The following is a 21,541-nucleotide window of genomic DNA, read 5'->3' on the forward strand; positions in this document are numbered from 1 at the left end:
TGTGAGTGTTCTATTTGTTTTGGTGTCTTCTGTCAGAACTATGCTGCCTCGTAGAGAACCACGTCGTTCAGCTGAGCCTAGTTTCCCCAATATAGCTTAGTTGGGGGTAGCTATAGCTCATACGATTCAGTCTTCGCTCCGCCCTCCTCAGAGGACTCATCTGGAGACCATGTATAATCTAAAGTTGGATAAGTTTGAGGGTTATGAAGGATATGAGGGAGCTGAGTTGTGGCTTGAGCATATTGAAAAGACTTTTCGAGTGTTGGAAAGTCAAGGGAATCTTCCTTTTGAAAGGTGGGTAGGGACGACTTCATGGTTCTTAGGTAAAGAATCGGCATCCTGGTGGGGACAGGAGATTCACTGACTTGTCTCGTTATCATCCGAAGGTTGCTGCTAATTCGGTTGAGATGCTTCGTCATTTCCGATTGGGTACTAAGAAGAAGTGGTGTTCTATGGTGACCACTACTCCTTGCAATACTTATCAGAAGTTCTATGAGATTTTGTTGAGGATTGAGGATTATGAGAATATGCCTAGTGAGAGTGAGGAAGAGGAAAATGATGGCAATCAAAGGAAAGACAATAAAGATAAAGGTCAAGCATCTCAAGGACCTCGCAAGACTCAGAGTTTTAAGCGAAGAGGAGCCAGTTCCAGTTCTTCCAGCGGAGGTTTTAGTGCCGCTGGTCAGGGAAGAGGTGGTAGATTTTCTGGGGGTCCTAGAGGCCAGAGACAAGGGGACGCTAGTAGAGGAAGAGCTCCGTTTTGCTGCAGATGTAATAATCGGCATTTTAGAGAATGTAGGAGAGGCAGCAGTGGATGTTTCACTTGTGGGCAGTATCCGTATTCCCAGGATCCTTATTCCCAGAGTGGGTATCCTCAGTATTCTGGAGGTTATATGTCGTATCCTCCCATTCCAACGGGTGGATCTCAATGGTACCAAGGAGGACAGTCTCAGCAGGGAGAGATTGCTTCTAGTAGTGCAGGATCTTCAAGGCATTCTAGTCAGCCTAGTCAGGGGCGTAATGTGCAGAGTCATGGTGGTCAGACTAGCAGAGGTCGTGGTGGACGACAACAGACCCAGGGGCGTATCCACAATATTTCTCTCCAGGATGCTCAGAATAATCCTGACTTGATCATGGGTATGTTAAATATTGTTGGTTATTTTGCTAGAGTATTGATTGATTGTGGTGCAACACATTCTGTTATTTCTCATACATTTGCTCAAGTGACGCAACCTCACCCTACACCTTTAGGGTATGATTTAGAGGGCCTAGAGGGGAGAGATGTTAGAAGGACGAACAACACCTGAGGAGAAAAATTGCCTTTCATTCAGTGAACAACACCAATTCGTTTATTTTGCTTAAAGGCCTGCCACATCTCTCAGTTTTTGCACAATAACAGAAAAAGAAAGAAGCCATTTGATATAAACTTATACTGGTAAGGGAAAAGAAAGAACAAACTCGACATAGAAAGCTGCAGATCGATTCTCAAGTCTGAAACACTTTCAACCTCTCTATCCTACACATCTACTACAGTTGGGTGCTCTATAGACTTCAATCTCAACTTCTTGAGCCATCATGCTCACCGGCATTTTCCCTACCGCTACAACAATAGAAGTGTGGTAGCTTGACACGACCACAAGCCCTGCAACCAAACATTACACGACAAAGTTACTATTTTATTTCTATATGCTGAATTTCATTGCAAATATAAGCTAAAATCGTACACAACTACACTACATACTGGGTTGTCACGAGATTAGGTTCCGGGTTTACCGAACAAGAAGCGAAAAACATAAGAACATACAAGTTCTCATATTTTGTGACAAACAATATTATATCTTTTCTTAACAATTTACAAGAACGGCTTAAGAATTATAATGCATCTCCAATAAAAACATAAACAGCTAACTTTGTTCATTTCGTGCGTTTCCCGAATTTGTCAAATCATTTTCCATGCGGTTTGCAGGCAAAGCAAAACAAAAATTATTTCATCGACTCAAGACATGGATTCTAAATCAACCATAAACTTCAAATGTCTAAGAAGTCACACAAACAATACCGACATTTTCTATACCAGGTCAACAGAGGGTCATTAATAATTAAAGTAGTCGAGTAGCATATATCCAAACAATAAAGGATATGTATGATGGAGCAAGGACTGCAGTAAGAACTCATGAAGGACAAACTAAAAGTTTCCCCAAAATCATAGGATTACACCACGACTTTTAAGTCCTTACCTTTTTGCAAAGGTAATGAATGACTTAACGAGGGATATTCAAGATGATAACCCTGGTGTATGCTTTACATAGATGATATAGAGCTGATAGACGAGCGCAAGAGGGAGTAAATACGAAGCTTAACCTTTGGCGAGAGCAGTTGGAATCTAAAGGTCTTCGCTTAAGTAGGTCAAAGAGACATAGTATATGGAGTGCAAGTTCAGCACGGATGGGTCCAAATGAGATAGGTATGAGCATTGGAGATCAAGATGTACCAAAGGCGAATGCTTTCGCAACCTCGGATCTATCTTGCGAAAGAACGAAAATTGGATGGGATCTCAACCATACAATACAAGATGGATGGATGAAATGGAAGAGTGCATCGAGTGTGTTGTGTGCATGGTATATGTCACTAAAGCTCAAGGGAAAATTTTATAAGACGGCAATAAGGCCAGCAAGCTTTATGGCACGAAATGCTGGCCAAGTGTCACCAGGTGCACAAAATGAGTGTAGCGGAGATGAGAATATTTCGTTAGATGTGTGGGCACATGAGAAGGGACATGATTAAGAAGGAGGATATCCGAATTAAAGTAGAAGTGGCTGCAATTGATCATTAAATGAGAGAAAATCAGTTAAGGTGTTTTGAACATGTGAACCGAAGACTTATTGATGCTCTAGTTAGAAAATGCAATTATTAGATACAGGCTCATGGCAAAAGAGGTGAAGGAAGACCTAAGAAGAATTGGAAGGAGACTTTAAGAAAAGACATGGAGTACTTGGAGCTAACGGAAAATTTGGTGCAAAACCGAGTAGAGTGGCATTCTAGTATTTATACAGCCAACCTCACTTAGTGCGATAAGACTTTGTTGTTGTTTGTTGTTGTAGTTCTCTCCGATAATCCGCAACCAAATTATCAATAGCAATTCAAACCTCCAGCTAACTATTCAACTATATTTCATTATAGTACAGTAGAAATATTTCCAGAACTACATCCTCATTGAAATGAAAAGCTTACATAAGTCACAAAGCACTTACCTGCATCGAACTATCACTGGGACAGGTTTCAGAGCCTTTGGGCCATTTCTTATGCCTCTCTTGTGGGGAGAAGTCTGCACGATATACATCCTTAAATATCAAATCTCCGCATCTTCCAAAAGTGCATTACAATAACAAATGACAACAAAAAAAGCAAATGAAACATCAAAGTTATAGTATGCATGACATGCCAGCTTCGATTTTAAATCTTCAACAAGCAACAAAAAACATGAAAACAAAAAGCATCTATGAAAGATTAAGACGATGAATCAAACCGGGGACGATTGCCTTCAAGAATGATAACCATAGTATGAAAGAAATATAAAATATAAACAATCCTCCTTACCACGAATCAAAACGTTAAGATCGGATTTCTACTGGTATAAGCACTAAATATCTTTTCATTACCAAAATTTAAAAGTAAAATTCACAAAAAAACAAGCTAAAATAGTAAAGAACAAGCAATTCTACCATACACAAGCCAAATAAAATCATCAGAGCAAACAATATAACATGGAATTGAAAACCCATTTGCCAATTTCAAACGAAAACAAAAAGAATTCATTTTTAATCTAAACAAATGATCCGATACATAAATTCCAGAACCCAGAACCCCAAAACCCATAAAACCCCAAAACCCCAAGTACAGACATATATACCTTCCTCTTGGGAACAGCCATGAGCTCCATGGATCCACCGAACAAGAAACTCGGGAACCCGAACCCGATGTTGTTATTATCCTCTGTGTCCCTATCGGACTCTGGCAGAACTAACGGTGGCGGTGAAATGTTAGGTTGAGGCATCGCTCCACCCATCGGTGGAGGCATGGCCGCGATATGGGCCCACCTCCTCGTGCCAAAGATGGAGGCGTTCCCTCTGCTGCTTCTTAGCATTGTCATCAACAACACCATTTTGGTATGAGTTCAGCTGAGACCGGGGCAAACAAGTGCAATGGCACCAGAGAGCGGAGTGGGAGGCGTCGTTGGTGTGAAGATACGAAAAGCTTAAACTGCTTGAAACGTTGTCGTTGAAATGAAGACATTACTGTTTTTTTGGTTTAATCACAGATTTGCCCAAGTAAGAGATTTTAGATTTGAATATTGATGGCGAATTCAATATCAATTTAGGTGCTTATTGTATGGCTTAATCAAACTCTCATCCTTTTTAGTGTAAAATATATTGTTGTACTAAAAAAATGGATACTTTGGATGCTAGTCACCAATGTTTTTTAACTAAAACCTTATTGATTTTTATATTTCGATCGATCAAAATCCTTTGACTTTGTACACGTCAGCATATTAGCATTAATATATTTTATGTCAATTATTTTCTCTTTTAACTTAAAATTGTATTTAACAAATCTCACCATTTATGAAATTGAAAATCTCATAATTATCGGATTATAAATGGTAAAAATCTCAAGGATTATGAGACTAAAAACAATGTACATAACAAACAATTGTGCACAAAGTTTTGCACATTTTACCGAGTAGTGTCTAGCGAAATAATGTACCCCCAGTAAATTCATATTGCATGCATGCACCCATGAACTTGACAACAACAAAAATGTACTCCTGCATGAACACAACAATGTACGTACCCAAATAAAAAGGGGTGAGAGAAAAAACTCATGGGTACATTTAAAACACAAGGAAAAGAATGTACCCACTATTTTCGGCTCAACAAACAATTAAAAAAATACAAAGACCACCCAAGGAAAAGCATATACACACGTAAATATTGCCCTAATCAATGCTAAAACCACTGTGTGTGTGTTTGCACCTTGAAAGAGAATGTACCCAAAAAAAATAATGTACGAAAATTGTACAATTCACCAAGAAACACTCAGCATCATTTGTACGCCACCACCCAACTTAACACAATGTGCACTGTTGAGACGTAGGCATTAGGGAACACTATGCTCTAGGCTTGGACGATCCCAATGGGGAAATTGTAGGCGTAGGCAAAGATTTGAGGGATGAGGGAGGCCATTTACTACAAGCGGTTGCGCAATGGAGGTTGATTAACACACTGCTAACCATAAAGGTAATATAACTCATAAAAATTTTCAAATTTTAAATCCCTAAAAATTAGGCCAACTAGGTCAACTTTCCCGAACACAATCCAACAAAAGGATATGTGAAAATGAATAATACAATTTTGAAAAGAAAACTCAATTAAAAAAATGACATGTGGACAAAGTCAAAGGACATTGTTTAAAAACTTAAAACCAATGAGGTTGAAATCAATACTATATAACAACTAGCATTTGCCTATACATTTTGTGTGTATGAACATATTTTTTTAGAAAATGAGAAGGAGAGAGAGAGAGAGAGAGAGAGAGAGAGAGAGAGAGAGAGAGAGAGAGAGAGAGCACGTGGGGAAGTGGAAGGTTTTTGTTTTTGGTTTTTGGTTTTTTTTATTTATTATTATTATTTTTAATTTTAAATATTAGAGATATTTTAACATCACCAATAGATGAGGTTTTATTAAAAAAAAGGGTAAAATTTGGATCTATGAAATTACATTATTGCCCATCAATTTTTTTGTGTGATAGAAGACTACGTTGCCTTTTCACTCTCCTTTACTTAACAAAGAAAATTTCATGAGATTAGGGATGAGAACTTAATTTCTCCTAAAGAAAATTACAAATTTGCCCTACTTTGGGCTTTGTGTTTTTTCCCGTCTCAAATGTTTCATAAATCTTAAAATATATGAATTAAGGACAACAATAGTGTCAATTATTAAACATAACACACACACACAGTGGTTATGATTGAATAAAATTAACAGATGTTTTGATTGAATAAAATTACATGTCGACTGGATCTATAAGTGAGAACTAGCACCTTTTTGAACCTTTCATATAGTTTTAGTGTTACGTTATAAACATCAGCTCTAAATTGCACTAATCAATTTGATTTGGTTGGTTTTGGTGGTATTTTAGTATAAATAAAGAATAATGCTTATGATCGAAAACATTCGTATTAAAAATTAATTTTGAAAAAGAATTCAATAAATATGATATGATCTTTAAAAAATAATTTACAATTGAAATGGTTTCAATTAGAAATACAAAGTTTTGTGAATTTGGCCACCATTCACGAATGGTTTGATTGAGGAGGAAATTTTAATCATCCTCGAGTAGAAGAAGCATTGTTCATAAATGAAAAATCTTAATATAAATAGCAATTCCTCATATATTATGCATTTATTTTAATTTTTTGCTTGGCGTTAAATAATTAGATATATATTTTGTTTTCCTTGGGGCTGGAAACATCGGAAGAAGGAGCAAGTCAATAAACTTAGACTTTGAAACACACCCAACGGGCAACAGCCAAACAACAAGGAAGAAACTCAAAATCTATGATCTTCATCGCCATCCATTTTCCAGAGGAATCTAACATTTCACTGAATCTCACTCCCTCATTGTCGATGGTTTGGTTAAGATTTGACCTTCGAGGCTTGGAGCTAATGACAATGGCGTCGGACTTTCTTCTCAATAAACACGTCTTTGACTCCCGATGTCTGAGATTTGAGGTTAATTTCTCACTCTCTTGTTCCTTTTACTGTCCTTAATTTCGGTTCCTCCACTAAACTTGAGCGTGACTAGTCAATTGTTAGGATGGGCAAGTCTTCCTCTGCCCCTTCTCTTTTCGATTCTTCATAAGTTGTTGGAACCCATTGACCATATCCGATTCGCCACGGTTTGCAAGGATTGGCTTGTTCTTGCAAAAGACTATAATCGTGCAACGCGGCGCTGGCGCAATGTACTTCCCATGCTCATGATTCCAACGGAATCCCAAGGAAAGCGAAAACTTTACAGCTTTCCCGACGGAAAAACCTACGGCATTCAGCTACCTGTGCCTTGTTTAATGGACTCTGCTAGCTTCTTCTGAATTCATTTAAATTTCCCAAAGGCCCCCAAGACAAATCTTTGTTTTTGCCATTTGGACTATGCAATTTGTAACTAAACATTAGAGATTGAGTTTATTGGTGTTGGTAGTATTCATAGAAGATGCAAAAACAATTTAATACAGCAGAAGTACGCAGTGTGATAGATAAGGTTATATTTGGATTCATCTCGATTGGTTTTACTTTTCACTACAACCTTCAGATCTTTTTGTTATTTTGTTGGTGTCATCAGTTAACAAGCATAATATGGGGGCTTTGTATATACAAATTATAACGGACTTGATCCTTTCTGGATTCCATAGGTTTGTTCTGTGTTCGCGTTTGGTCTGCCAATGTCTGTGTTATTAAATTCTCTTGTGAATTTCATAGTACAGTTATGCGTGCGATTTTTATTAACTATTCCTCTTGTCGATGGAATTGAACTGCTAGGAAAATAGAAAAATGCAATTACGTATTTCGTTATGATCAATTCTTCTTAAAGCTTCTGACTTGGAACCTAAAGCACAAGAACACTGAAATCGTCCACGAGTTTGTGATTTGGGGTGACTAAGAAAACTTGCCACTTGCACAAACCCACTCTCTCTCATTATATTTTTTTTGTGTATTATATGTTTCTGATGTGCGTTATGTCTATATTTTACTTAATTAGATGAATCTGCTAATTCAATCCCGAAAGTCTCTTTAGTTTAATCGTAATTAGATAACTAAGCGATTTCTATTTTCTACGTGTTTTGGCCTACGGACCTAAAAAGAGGAGGTAATGAAAATCTCAAAACTACTAAGAAATATAAAGCTTGAGCTTGCAGTAGTATTTTCAATTGAAATCACAAAGGCAGAAAACATAAATTCGCTCTTATAACACCTTATATAGTTATATAGCACACTTCACTTGGATGGCAAGTGTCTTCTTGATGTCAGGACAACCATCATTTTTGCTGGAGAAAAGTTTGTGATCAATCGGGACAGAGCAGCTAGTTTTTCCCATTCAATGTTGTTCAACAATCTCCTTGGATACAGGGGAGTTGCATTTTCCCAAGACAAAGCTGCCACAGACGCCAGCTGGATCACCGAAGCTTGCAAACTCAACAGCAACAACCTTCTTGTGCTTTGGACACTTGATGTCTGCGGATGTTTTGATAACATCGAATACAGGTTGGAAAATGTTGTCCTTCCTTGTGATAGGAGCATATTTAGGCGACTTACTTAGCTTGTTTTCGTGCATCTATGTTGTTAATTCATAGTTGTTTTAGTAGTTTAAGCCATTTTCGTGTGTTTTTAGGTTCATATGGCTAAGGAAGCAAAAAAATGCATTTTGGAGCATTTTGGAGCAAAATTGGGCTTGGAATGGATAGCATATGATTGGAGCCAAAGTGTTGGACGAATTTGAAGGCCTTGTATTCATTTTGGACATAAAACAAAGGGCCTAGCCCATTCTCTCTTAAACCAACCCCAAGGCCATGCATTTCCTTCCAATTCCAAAGCCCACAATCACTTCAAAAGCCATGCAAAGAACCATCCATTCCATAAAAAACAATCCATCAATTCACATGCAAAACCACCATTAACACACATGCACCCAAACAAAGCCAACCTAGCTAACCCTACATGCATTCTTTATGCAACTCTTCATCATTCCACCATTCATTCTTTATTCCACAAACAAGTCACATGCATTTCCACCTTCCTACTTCATCATTTCACCACATTCTCCCTCTTTAACTCATTTCATTATTCATTCACTTTGCATTCATTCAATTCCACCCCACATGCACCCTTTATTCTTCATAATTGCAACCATGGCACATTTACACCAACAAAACAACTCCCATGCCATGGCCTACTCATATTCCCATTTCCTTTCCAACATCTCACATGCATTTCCACCTTCCTACTTCATCATTTCACCACATTTTCCCTTTTATTTCCACATGCAATTCTTCATCATTGCAACCACAAACACCTTAAACAAATAGCCATATACATCTCCACTCCTCCTATAAATACCCTTGCATTCATTCATTCAAACATCATCTCATTTCATACACAACACACCACAAACACTTCCATCTTCTCCCTAGCCGTGAGTTTCTCTCCATTTTCTCCACCACTCCTCATCCATTTCCATAATCCCCCAATCCATTCAACACACCAACAACATCCTTTAGTCCTTGTGCCACAATAAAGAGGAAGATAAGAGGGCCTAAACGTTCATACAATTCACGTTTGAGTTGTTGGAATGTTTACGCGTTTCTTTGATTTCAATGTTTAAATTCAATTCTCTTTGTTTTGTAATATGAGGAATGGAAGAGAAGAGTGCCTAAACGTTCATACAATTCAAGTTTGAGTTGTTGGAATGTTTAGGTGTTTCTTTGATTTCAAAGTTATGAGGAACTAAACCCTTTTTGGCTAGGGGTGATTTCAATACCATGATTATTTATGTAATATGAATTGATGAATTCCGGTTATGAACTCTTGATTCGTGAATGCAATTGGCTTAACTATTTGATGATTAACTTATTTGTGTTTGTTGATTGAGGGTCGACACTTAATTAGCATGCATGAATATGTGGCTAAAGTTTAAGAAGGTTTCACATAATCGTTACTAACTTATACTTGAAAGTAGTGAAGGTCGCTTGTCACGATCGCGTTAAGTTTAATTCTTAGCATGAGTAACATGATGTCATAGTTGCAAATGCTTTGTCAATGCTTATGGTTTTCATTATTCTTAATGATCTTCGATTGTATCTTTATTATGATGACATGTAGGGAACTTTTGAGAATATTTTGGGTTGTCGAATGATGCCATCCAATCCAATAATATAAGGAAAATCTGAGGGTTAACTAGTGATGTCACGGTTAATTTGGGGCATTGTCGTTCATAATTCAATGAAGGAATAACTGGAAATTGATTCATATGCATAAATATCATGTGTGGAGAAAGAACCTCTAGCTAATTCACCAACCATCTAATTTCACAACACTTGTTTACAATCTATCCATATTTACAATTTGTTTTGTTTCCAAGTATCCATTTTAGTTTAAATTCGTCCAAATCCAATTCCCCCCAATTTCGTTGAAGTCTTAGTCTAAGTCTTTCTTACTTTTAGTTTTGTATTCTTCGCATTAATTAGTGTTTTAAACTTGTGTTTATGCTTTTAAGTCAATTTAGAAGGTTTTAGCAAGCCCTCCTAATCCCCGGTCTAGAACGATCCCTCACTTATCCATTCTACTACAATTGTCAAACGAGGGTTTAATTTGAGTGTCAAGTAATTCTCGCATCAAATTTTGGCGCCGTTGCCGGGGATTAGCAACTTTGCTAGTCCCTTGTCTTTATTTTTATTTTTTTTTGTTTTTCGTGCATTCTTATTTCAGATTCTTAGTTTGTTTGTTTTCTTGTTTTTCAGGTACTGTGTATGACTCGTAGCTCTCGGCCTATTATAGAGAACATCTCCGACTTTGACGGTGATTTTGAACGCACTTTGAGGAGAAAGAGGAGTCAACAAGAGCCACCACAACCTCCACCACAACCTGGGCTTGAAGAAGAAGAAGTAGGTGTAGAAGAAAAGCCCACGGATCAGATTTTTGAAGAAGAACAAGCCATGGCAGGAGATAATAGAACCATCAAGGAGCTTTCGGCCTCGGGTTTGGATAATGCATTGCCTCTTTGTATCCAATACCCCACGGCTGCAGAGGGGAAGACTGAGGTGTTTGAACTCAAATCCAGTTTGTTACACCATATTCCGAAGTTCCATGGCTTGTCTATGGAAGACCCCAACAAACACTTGAAGGAGTTCGAGGTGGTTTGTTCGAGCATGACCCCCGTCACTGTGGACGAGAGTATATTGAAGATGAAGGCCTTTCCATTTTCACTTATGGACAAGGCCAAAGATTGGCTCTACGAACTAGCCCCGGAAACTGTGACTTCGTGGGAGAGTATGAAGCGTGCTTTCTTGGAGAAATTCTTCCCTACTTCGAGAGTGATTCTCTTACGGAAGAAAATTAGTGGTATTCAACAGAATCATGGTGAGACATTCCCGGCTTATTATGAGCGCTTCAAGGGCCTTGTAGCTTCATGTCCTCAACATCAAATGAAGGAGGAACTTCTCCTTCAATATTTCTATGAGGGCCTCCTTCCTATCGAACGTCAAATGCTTGATGCATCAGCGGGAGGAGCATTGGTGGACAAAACACCAAGGGATGCCAAGATTCTCATAGCCAACCGAGCGCTCAACGCTCAACAATATGAAGGAGTGGGCCAAAGGGAAGCCCCACGGCAACAAAGTGTAAATGAGGTGAGTGCTATTTCTGAAATTCAATCACAACTTGCTAATCTTACTTCTCTTGTTTCTCAGGTTGTGATTGGTCCAAAAGCACAAGAACACCAAGTTTGTGGCGTGTGCTCAATTCAAGGGCATCCATCTGACAAGTGCCCTCAACTAATCGAGAATGGTGGGTGGGAATCTGCCAATGCAATTGGTTTCCAAGGACAAAATCAAAACAACCCATACTCGAACACTTACAATGCCGGATGGAGGGACCATCCAAACTTCAAATGGAGGGAGCCACAACAAGCTGCCCAACAAGGAGGATTTAGGCCAAACCCCCCTGGTTTTTATTCCAAGCCGTATGCACCCCAACAACCCCAACAACCTTCGGCATCATCTCATTCAGGTACGTCCTTGGAAAGTGATCAAGCTATGCAATTACTAACCTCTATTTCGCAGGGGTTGCAAAATCAAAACAACCGGATAGCAAATAACGAGAAGGAGATGATGGATATGAAGAAACAAATAGGGCAGATTTCTGAGTTCCTTGGACAGATTAGAGAGCAAGGAAAGCTTCCTAGCTCAACCACAGTCAATCCAAAGGGAGGATTCGAATCCGCCAAGGCCATCACCCTAAGGGGTGGAAAAGAAGTTGGGACCGAGCCAAACAATCCCAAATCTGCCCAGAAAGTAGATGAAGAGACGACACAACCTGAGGAAGTGTCTAGCTCACCCACGGCAAGGGTGAAAAACCCAATGCCGCAGGCCCCCAATCACCCTAACTCGGCCAAATCAGGTAATTTAAGTTCAAATTCATGTACTTCACATCCTAATCTGCCCAATGTACCTTTTCCTCGCAGGTTCATGCAAGAAAAAAAGGAAGAAAGCGAGAAGGACATTCTTGAAACGTTCCGGAAGGTGCAAGTGAACATACCGCTTCTCGATGCAATCAAACAGGTTCCAAAGTATGCTAAATTCCTCAAGGACCTATGCAATACAAAGAGAAGAAGGGCAAACAAAGAGGTAGTGAAGGTAAGCGAGAATGTGTCCGCTGTTTTGCAACGTAAACTGCCTACCAAGTGCAAAGACCCCGGTAGTTTCACGATTCCTTGTGTGATTGGACATAATCGTTTTGAACATGCCATGCTTGATTTAGGTGCATCCATAAATGTCATGCCTTATTCTATTTATGCATCTATGAATTTGGGTGAATTAAAACAAGATGGTGTAATTATACAATTGGCCGATCGTTCTAACGCGTATCCAAAAGGAGTTTTGGAAGATGTGCTTGTGCAGGTGAACCATTTAATTTTTCCGGCTGATTTCTACGTCCTAGACATGGAAGATTTGGCACACTCTCCATCATCACCACTCTTACTTGGACGACCTTTCATGAAAACAACTCAAACCAAGATTGATGTGGCCAAGGGAGCAGTCACTATGACCTTTGGTGATGATATGATTAACTTTAAGATTCCTGAATCGATTGAGAATACTAATGATGTTCGTTCTTGTTATGCCATTAATGTAATTGAACACATAGGGACGGAGTATTCAACAAAAATCAAGAAGGATGTTTCTCGAACTACCACCGAGAAGGAACTTGGAGTAGAGCACAAGGAATGCACGGCTCCAACCTTGAAAGCACCACGATTGGCCATGAACAACCCTTGTGCATCCGTCCATTGTGCTACCACTTCTTTGCCGTACAAAGGTAAGCCACCTATTCCAAATTCGATTCCCATTTCAACTAATAGGTTGTTACCTCGTGTGGTGCAGGTACCTAATCGAATTCAACGTCGTGGGAGAATTCGTGTTGATGTAGAAAAGCAAAACACGACAAAAAGAAAGGATCATTATCCCATTCCATTCAAGGACCCAAAGCATGAAGTGGTTCGTCAGACAGATTGTATTTGCACCCCTCCATGCCGTGGGGTTCCATAAACCTTCAAGGGAGCATCGTCCGGCTGTACGACGTTAAAGCAAGCGCTACTTGGGAGGCAACCCAATACAGTAAATAAAACTTTTGCTTGTTCATTGATTTTTTCGATAAATTACAATTGTATCTAAACATGGCAGAAAGATGGAGCCTTTACAAAGGTTGTGTACGTGAGGCCCCACTACGTGGTAACACTCTCGGAGCAAGAGGCATCAGAGCAGGAGGCATCGGAGCAGAAGGCATCGGAGCGAGAGGCATAGGAGCGGGAGGCACCGAAGATAGATCATTCAAGGCCCCAAGCCTTGGTGGAACGCTGGATAACCCAGGAAAAAGGTGCCTCTGGAAGAAAGCTGCAAACCGTTGACGGTCATCAAGCTCATCAAGCTTCCTCTTCATGCCTGTTGAATAATTGTTGGCAAGCACGTGCAAACTTCGGTTCTCGTACTTAAGTTGTTTGATCTCCTGTTTAAGACTCTCCACCTCTGCCATCAAGGATTCAACCTGACGGGAGCGAGCAAGAAGGCGTTGGCCTATGTTGGACACAGAGCCAGCGCACTGAACACTCAGAGCCAGGGATTCTTGAACGACCAACTCATCGGACCGTCCTGAAAGCAGCTGACTGTCTTTGGGAGTGAGGAGGTTCCGAGCCACTATCGTAGCCGTTGTGGGATCCGTCATCACAGAGTCCTCATCTGTAAGAGGGCCATGGGAAGATAAGAAAGACGGGCACCATACCTTACCCTGACGAGACGCGACCGGATCACTGCTTAGACTCAAATCTAAGCAAAGGTTCGATGGGTTGGATGAGCTAGCCATTGTTCACGAAGTTAAAAGAGAAGGGGTGGACGGAGTAGATTTTCAAAGGGCCGGAGACGAGTTTCAAGAATGGCAAATCTTCAGAGTGTGTAAGTTGGCGGTGATCGATAGCTCTATAAAAAGCCAAGGCAACGCGTCCACCGATTCAAAAAGCCGGAAGACAAGCGCAAAGTTCGGCGACGCTTTATCTGCTTTTCAGAAAACGCGTTCAACACGTGGAGGCCATCATCGCAACTACACATCTTTAGCCGACAAGCGCAAAGTTCGGCGAGGCTTTATCTGCTTTTCAGAAAACGCGTGCAGCTTTATCGAAGAGGCGTCTTCAAAGATCGAAGAGTCGTCACTATTCCAAAAAGCCGGATTTGCGGGATCAAAATGTTTGTCGACAACGGTAAAAGAACAGTATCACCACTTGCTATTGAATTCCCTATATATGTCGACCTTCATCTTTTATGGCAAGACAGAACTGAAGAAAATGCCCAACTCTTCCTCACCTCTGAGGGCGCACTCCCAGCAAAGCCTTTCGAAATACTCCATTCTTTCTTCTTCCCCAAAGATGATACCAGATGCCTGGAGTACAGATGACCCAGGAGGAAACAACACCACAAATACATGTGCTGATTCATTCACCGCTTCTTCAAAAGCAAAGGTATCTCATATCATAAAGGGCAAAAGCAAAGGTATCTCATATCATGCTCTTTCCCTGTCTTTTCCTTTGTCCTTGATATTACTTGCATGGCAAAGTGAAAGAAGCAATCAGCCGGCACTTGGAGTCTATCTAGACTCTATTCCCTGGTTGCTTACCTAGCTTTGCTGAGCTATCCTCTAACCCTCTTCAATACGAATTGGAGAGATTGAACAAAGAAACAGATAAGAGGAGGAAGCTCAGACCTTCGGGGGAGACCAAAGGAAGCCTGCTGCCCAGTTCAAGAGTAGCACAAAGGAAAATCAACGATGGGAGCAGCGCAGTTCAAGAGTAAGCCTGTGGAATCACAAAGATCCAAGCCTCACTGAAATCACCAAGGAGAAGATGGAACGAACACTCCATAACCAGATTTGCATCTCTAAACTCTTCTCTTTGTTAGATACATTCTGCCATGTTTAGTATGTTTAATTGCTATTTATATGTTTGTTTGTGTTTAGTGTGGTTTTTAACATTGAGGACAATGTTTGATTTAAGTGTGGGGGAGTTACTAAAGTGTTTTGATGCAAATTCGTAGGGTTTTATCCACCATAACTTCAAATGTTGTTTCTTGCTGTTTTTAAGTGTGTTTAGTGTGTTTTGACTTAAAAATTCGAAAATCACATAAAAATTTTGAAAAACATGTTTTGAAAAGCCTAAAAAGAGTGTTTTGAGTCGTTTTTGTGTCGTAGGTCACCTTCCAACACAATGATAAGGATTTGGTTTCTAATTGCATGACTGTTAAAAAGAGTTAGAAACATGGAGAAAAGTTTGATTTACTCTTGGTATATGCTTGGTTATGGTTATAATGTATGACTTCACATGCAATCATAAAAAAAAAAAATTAGTTATGTAACATGCTTGAAGGAAGGAACTCAAACAAACGCTACAACCCTGAGAGACTTGAGCCTATAACGTTCTTTGGAGAGTATAATCTGTGATTTCTTGTTTTCCAAAGTTGTTGCATGATCTCATTATTCTTTGCTTGGTTACTACTTAGAAGGCGTTTCATCATATAGTTCCAAATGCTAGAACTCATGCCCATTTCATTCAAAGCATGTTATTGATTTGCATAACATATATCAAGATGAAGTTGTGTAGTTGCCACCATAGCCAAATAGCCTCACTTCCCATATTTCGTATATGTTGTAAGTTTTACCCCCGTTGAGCCATGTTAGCCCATGTTCTTTGTTAACCCACTTTATCTTCACCTAACCTAGAATATGACCGTCCTTACCCTTGTTCTTAAAAGATAGTGAGCATAACTTAAATGAATTCCTTTTGAGTTACATTATGCAAGAAAATGAGTGTGGGGGAAGGAATGCTTGTTCTTAAGTATGTTTTGAGTTTCAACAGAAAAGAAAAACAGAAAAGAAAGAAAGAAAGAAAGAAAAAAGAGCTTGAAAAATGAAAGAATGAGTGATTGAAGAAAGGGCTCAAAACACCAATTCTGGCCCTAAATTGTCTCCTTTTTTGTTCCAAAGTTGAGTTTTCATTCAAAAGTGAATTCTAAGTTGATTCAATTGCCTTGCTCACTATTTCTTTAAGAACCTTTGTTTTCCATATCCCTTCTTTGTTATCCACACGCCCCAAGCCCCATTACAACTCGTGACTTCAATCTTGAGTGTTATGTGTTTCAATTTGTGGAGTTTGAACTTGGTATGAGCATATGGTGTCACTGGTTCTCGCATATGGTGTCACTTATTAACTCCAAAAATTGCGTTCTTTGTGATACATATATGTGAATGTTCGTTTTCATGTTTACATCAATCTTCTCACATATGACTAGATTAGGGTGTGTAGTTAGAAAATCTGAGTGAAAATTGAGTGCATATCTTGTAAGGAATTGAGCAAATTCTCTAAGGCATGTTACTACATTCAAAACATGGTTTTAAATGCTTAATTGTGAACTAGTATGTGGTGACTATGATTAAGAATGTACTTAAGGGTAAAGATGGCTAAATTCTGTGGGAATAATAATTTTTAACTTGTCATGTGCATTGGAAATCCCTGAAACGATTGTTGGAAGGTGTAGGTTGTGTTTTACGTGTTTAGTGTCGTTTTGTTTATTTGTTTTTATTCTGTTTTGCTCGAGGACTAGCAAAAGATAAGTGTGGGGGAGTTTGATAGGAGCATATTTAGGCGACTTACTTAGCTTGTTTTCGTGCATCTATATTGTTAATTCATAGTTGTTTTAGTAGTTTAAGCCATTTTCGTGTGTTTTTAGGTTCATATGGCTAAGGAAGCAAAAAGATGCATTTTGGAGCATTTTGGAGCAAAATTGGGCTTGGAATGGATAGCATATGATTGGAGCCAAAGTGTTGGACGAATTTGAAGGCCTTGTATTCATTTTGGACATAAAACAAAGGGCCTAGCCCATTCTCTCTTAAACCAACCCCAAGGCCATGCATTTCCTTCCAATTCCAAAGCCCACAATCACTTCAAAAGCCATGCAAAGAACCATCCATTCCATAAAAAACAATCCATCAATTCACATGCAAAACCACCATTAACACACATGCACCCAAACAAAGCCAACCTAGCTAACCCTACATGCATTCTTTATGCAACTCTTCATCATTCCACCATTCATTCTTTATTCCACAAACAAGTCACATGCATTTCCACCTTCCTACTTCATCATTTCACCACATTCTCCCTCTTTAACTCATTTCATTATTCATTCACTTTGCATTCATTCAATTCCACCCCACATGCACCCTTTATTCTTCATCATTGCAACCATGGCACATTTACACCAACAAAACAACTCCCATGCCATGGCCTACTCATATTCCCATTTCCTTTCCAACATCTCACATGCATTTCCACCTTCCTACTTCATCATTTCACCACATTTTCCCTTTTATTTCCACATGCAATTCTTCATCATTGCAACCACAAACACCTTAAACAAATAGCCATATACATCTCCACTCCTCCTATAAATACCCTTGCATTCATTCATTCAAACATCATCTCATTTCATACACAACACACCACAAACACTTCCATCTTCTCCCTAGCCGTGAGTTTCTCTCCATTTTCTCCACCACTCCTCATCCATTTCCATAATCCCCCAATCCATTCAACACACCAACAACATCCTTTAGTCCTTGTGCCACAATAAAGAGGAAGATAAGAGGGCCTAAACGTTCATACAATTCACGTTTGAGTTGTTGGAATGTTTACGCGTTTCTTTGATTTCAATGTTTAAATTCAATTCTCTTTGTTTTGTAATATGAGGAATGGAAGAGAAGAGTGCCTAAACGTTCATACAATTCAAGTTTGAGTTGTTGGAATGTTTAGGTGTTTCTTTGATTTCAAAGTTATGAGGAACTAAACCCTTTTTGGCTAGGGGTGATTTCAATACCATGATTATTTATGTAATATGAATTGATGAATTCCGGTTATGAACTCTTGATTCGTGAATGCAATTGGCTTAACTATTTGATGATTAACTTATTTGTGTTTGTTGATTGAGGGTCGACACTTAATTAGCATGCATGAATATGTGGCTAAAGTTTAAGAAGGTTTCACATAATTGTTATTAACTTATACTTGAAAGTAGTGAAGGTCGCTTGTCACGATCGCGTTAAGTTTAATTCTTAGCATGAGTAACATGATGTCATAGTTGCAAATGCTTTGTCAATGCTTATGGTTTTCATTATTCTTAATGATCTTCGATGGTATCTCTATTATGATGACATGTAGGGAACTTTTGAGAATATTTTGGGTTGTCGAATGATGCCATCCAATCCAATAATATAAGGAAAATCTGAGGGTTAACTAGTGATGTCACGGTTAATTTGGGGCATTGTCGTTCATAATTCAATGAAGGAATAACTGGAAATTGATTCATATGCATAAATATCATGTGTGGAGAAAGAACCTCTAGCTAATTCACCAACCATCTAATTTCACAACACTTGTTTACAATCTATCCATATTTACAATTTGTTTTGTTTCCAAGTATCCATTTTAGTTTAAATTCGTCCAAATCCAATTCCCCCCTATTTCGTTGAAGTCTTAGTCTAAGTCTTTCTTACTTTTAGTTTTGTATTCTTCGCATTAATTAGTGTTTTAAACTTGTGTTTATGCTTTTAAGTCAATTTAGAAGGTTTTAGCAAGCCCTCCTAATCCCCGGTCTAGAACGATCCCTCACTTATTCATTCTACTACAATTGTCAAACGAGGGTTTAATTTGAGTGTCAAGTAATTCTCGCATCACCTTGCCCATGAATTCACATTCGGTGGATGATATTCAGTGATGACACTACAGATAGTATCTCTGTTGACGGTAAGGATCTCAATGGGTTTGGGCTTGGCTGGCTGCTCCTCCAACACAACAAGGAGATTTTGATTAGGATTAATGAAGGACCTTGGGATGTGGTACTCAACTTGAGTTGGTTCTTCGAGAAGAGACAGGAAGGACGTCCAGTGACGCCCGATGCTTTTACCATTCACCCAAATCATTCCTTTTCCCATTCCAGCCATTTTAATAGCAACAGGGTCATTGCCTTCTGGAGCATCAAAATAAGTCTTGTACCATGTGAGACCCTCTGCTACTCCCTTTGTTTTATGCCATTGAACTTGTTTCGATCCCTCTTCAGTGAACACTTGAAGCTTTTCTCCATTCAGACCCACCTGATGCCCCCATCCGTTTTGCGTGAGGTCCAATGTTCCGGTGTTCAACCCTAGGACTGTTACGAGATTAGGCCCTGCATACCTGTGCTCCATGTAGGCTCCGCTATCCAGGAGTCCTATTGTCATCGCAAGCAGAGAAATCTGGTTGACCCCAACCTTTAAGGGAACTAGTTTCTCGAAAACAAAGCTCTTCTCCTCGTGGCTCCCGTGCACAAAACCAATATATTCACCATTGACAAATGCGTGCATTGTGTGACCAAGACTTGCGATTCGGAGAACTGGTCGAATTCTTTCCTTCATGGGCAAGTCTTGTGGACTAAGTGCAAGCACCATGCATAGTCTGTGGTATCTTTTAACAAGCTGTATAGCTCCAGTGGAGTCGGGTTATTGACTGGAACCTGAAGGGCGCTAAGAATTGGTTCTACATACTTGGTCCATTTGAGATTGTTTGCAACATTTGATCAAATGAAGTTCCTTGAATTATGTTGTGCAACAATTCTCTGAGTGTTGAAAACCACAGTCTTGCAATCCGGGAGGATGCTAATGGAACGTGGTGGCAGGTAATAATCCACACCCCTCCAATTGACAGTTGCTTCAGTTTTGAAATTGTTGTTTGTCACGAAAGCAGCACAGGTGTTTGTCGCTGGCATCTCATAGAAATGAACCTCAGTGTCTACCCTAATCTTTTGGACTCCCGGAACTCCCCAGAGCAAAGCCTTCCTGGAAAGCTTCAAAGCCTTGTGCAAGTCCTTAAGGTGACTCCACTTGGGATCCCTTGGCAAACCATATTCATCGAGAGGAGCTTCGTCATAGTAACGGGTGGTTGCGAAAATAGAACTTCTTCTTCCAAAATTTGTGCCACCATGGTACATATAGTAGTTGGTTAGAAATAGTGTGCAACGAAAAATGCAATGTCCTCTGCTGCTCTTTGAGAAGGAGGGTCGCCAAATACTCTGTATTGAGCAGTCCAATTCTCAGTCCATAAAGATGGCTTGTTGGGTTTATTAGGGCCTGTGAAAGTATCTCCGCAATGCCTTCCGTTGCAAGTATTAATCACTGGATTAGGAGCGTCCTTCTGCTTGCACATGATCCATGGCACTCCAATGTTTTGATTCACCGCGATCTCTGCTGCCCACCTCACGTAACTGTTTCCCAATTCTCTATATGCAAGCTGGACCATGTTGTACTCATTTTCAATCTGCGCCAAAATGATCGGGCCTCCCTGTGGAGCGAAGAGCTTCGCCTCTCTCAACCTGTTCATAATCATATCCACATAATTCTTCATGTGGTACTTGTATGCTGTGTTATCAGAGCGGAATATGATTCCGGGGACCTCCCTTACCCAATAAGGAAGTCCTCCGTGATTCCATTCAGATTGGATGAACGGCCTAAGCCTAATGGTAGCATACATTCCGTGTTCTTGCACAAGCTTGATGAACTTCACCACATCATAGTTTCCTTTAAAGTTGAACTGCCCTTGCACAGGTTTATGAATGTTCCAAAACACATAAGTCTGAATCACATTCAAGCCTCCGTGTTTGGCCTTCTCGAGAATATCAGGCCACATTTCTATAGTCCTTTGCGGGTAGTGGATTGAACCCGAAAACAGAAGCTCACGTTTCCCATTGATAATCAGTGACCTTCCATCATATGTCATTGGGCCAACCTGCAATGATTGATTCTGATGACGATGATGATACCCACCATGTGCATGATGTCCATAGCCTTTGGCATGGACTAGCGTGGCTGCAATCACAACTGAAACATGAGCAATCAAGAAGGCTCGACTGATAGGTACCGCCATTGTGTATACGATGCTTCTTTATTTTGATTCGAGCAAGAAACTTGTTGGTCCTCCTTCAGAGAAGGAGGTGGTAGTCAGAACCTTGCTGAGAAATTCCATGAAAGACAATGATATATAAGGGAGAGATGGATGGTAGTCGTATCAGTTTTGACTTTCAGTTACAACCTTCCATGTGTTCTTACAATTGCTTGAGTTGTTTGCTTTGATGTTTGTCTTAGGAGGG

General features: G+C 39.7%; 1 protein-coding gene and 1 pseudogene across 1 annotated transcript; both read right to left on the bottom strand.

The window, feature by feature from the left end:
- Nucleotides 1-1,304: 1,304 nt before the first annotated feature.
- LOC137738181 (uncharacterized) lies at nt 1,305-4,268 on the bottom strand. The gene is made up of 3 exons (XM_068477807.2): nt 3,911-4,268; nt 3,252-3,325; nt 1,305-1,642 (listed from the first exon to the last, which is right to left on the bottom strand). The coding sequence occupies exons 1-3, from the start codon at nt 4,160-4,162 to the stop codon at nt 1,558-1,560; spliced, it is 411 nt and encodes a 136-aa protein (XP_068333908.2). The 5' UTR covers nt 4,163-4,268; the 3' UTR covers nt 1,305-1,557.
- Nucleotides 4,269-8,003: 3,735 nt separating this feature from the next.
- LOC137735953 (beta-galactosidase 11-like) lies at nt 8,004-21,318 on the bottom strand (annotated as a pseudogene).
- Between the last annotated feature and the right edge of the window lie 223 nt (nt 21,319-21,541).

This window comes from Pyrus communis, chromosome 13 (genome assembly GCF_041283825.1).
Source record: "Pyrus communis isolate YQ-2024b chromosome 13, ASM4128382v1, whole genome shotgun sequence".
In the NCBI taxonomy this organism is placed as follows: domain Eukaryota; kingdom Viridiplantae; phylum Streptophyta; class Magnoliopsida; order Rosales; family Rosaceae; genus Pyrus; species Pyrus communis.

Excerpts from the sequence above, each read along its gene's own strand:
- LOC137738181 (XM_068477807.2), bottom strand. The coding sequence starts at position 4,162 with ATGGTGTTGTTGATGACAATGCTAAGAAGCAGCAGAGGGAACGCCTCC. Across the intron at positions 3,326-3,910 it reads TGGCTGTTCCCAAGAGGAAG|ACTTCTCCCCACAAGAGAGG; the intron begins GTATATATGTCT and ends TATATCGTGCAG. Across the intron at positions 1,643-3,251 it reads CCAGTGATAGTTCGATGCAG|GGCTTGTGGTCGTGTCAAGC; the intron begins GTAAGTGCTTTG and ends GTTTGGTTGCAG.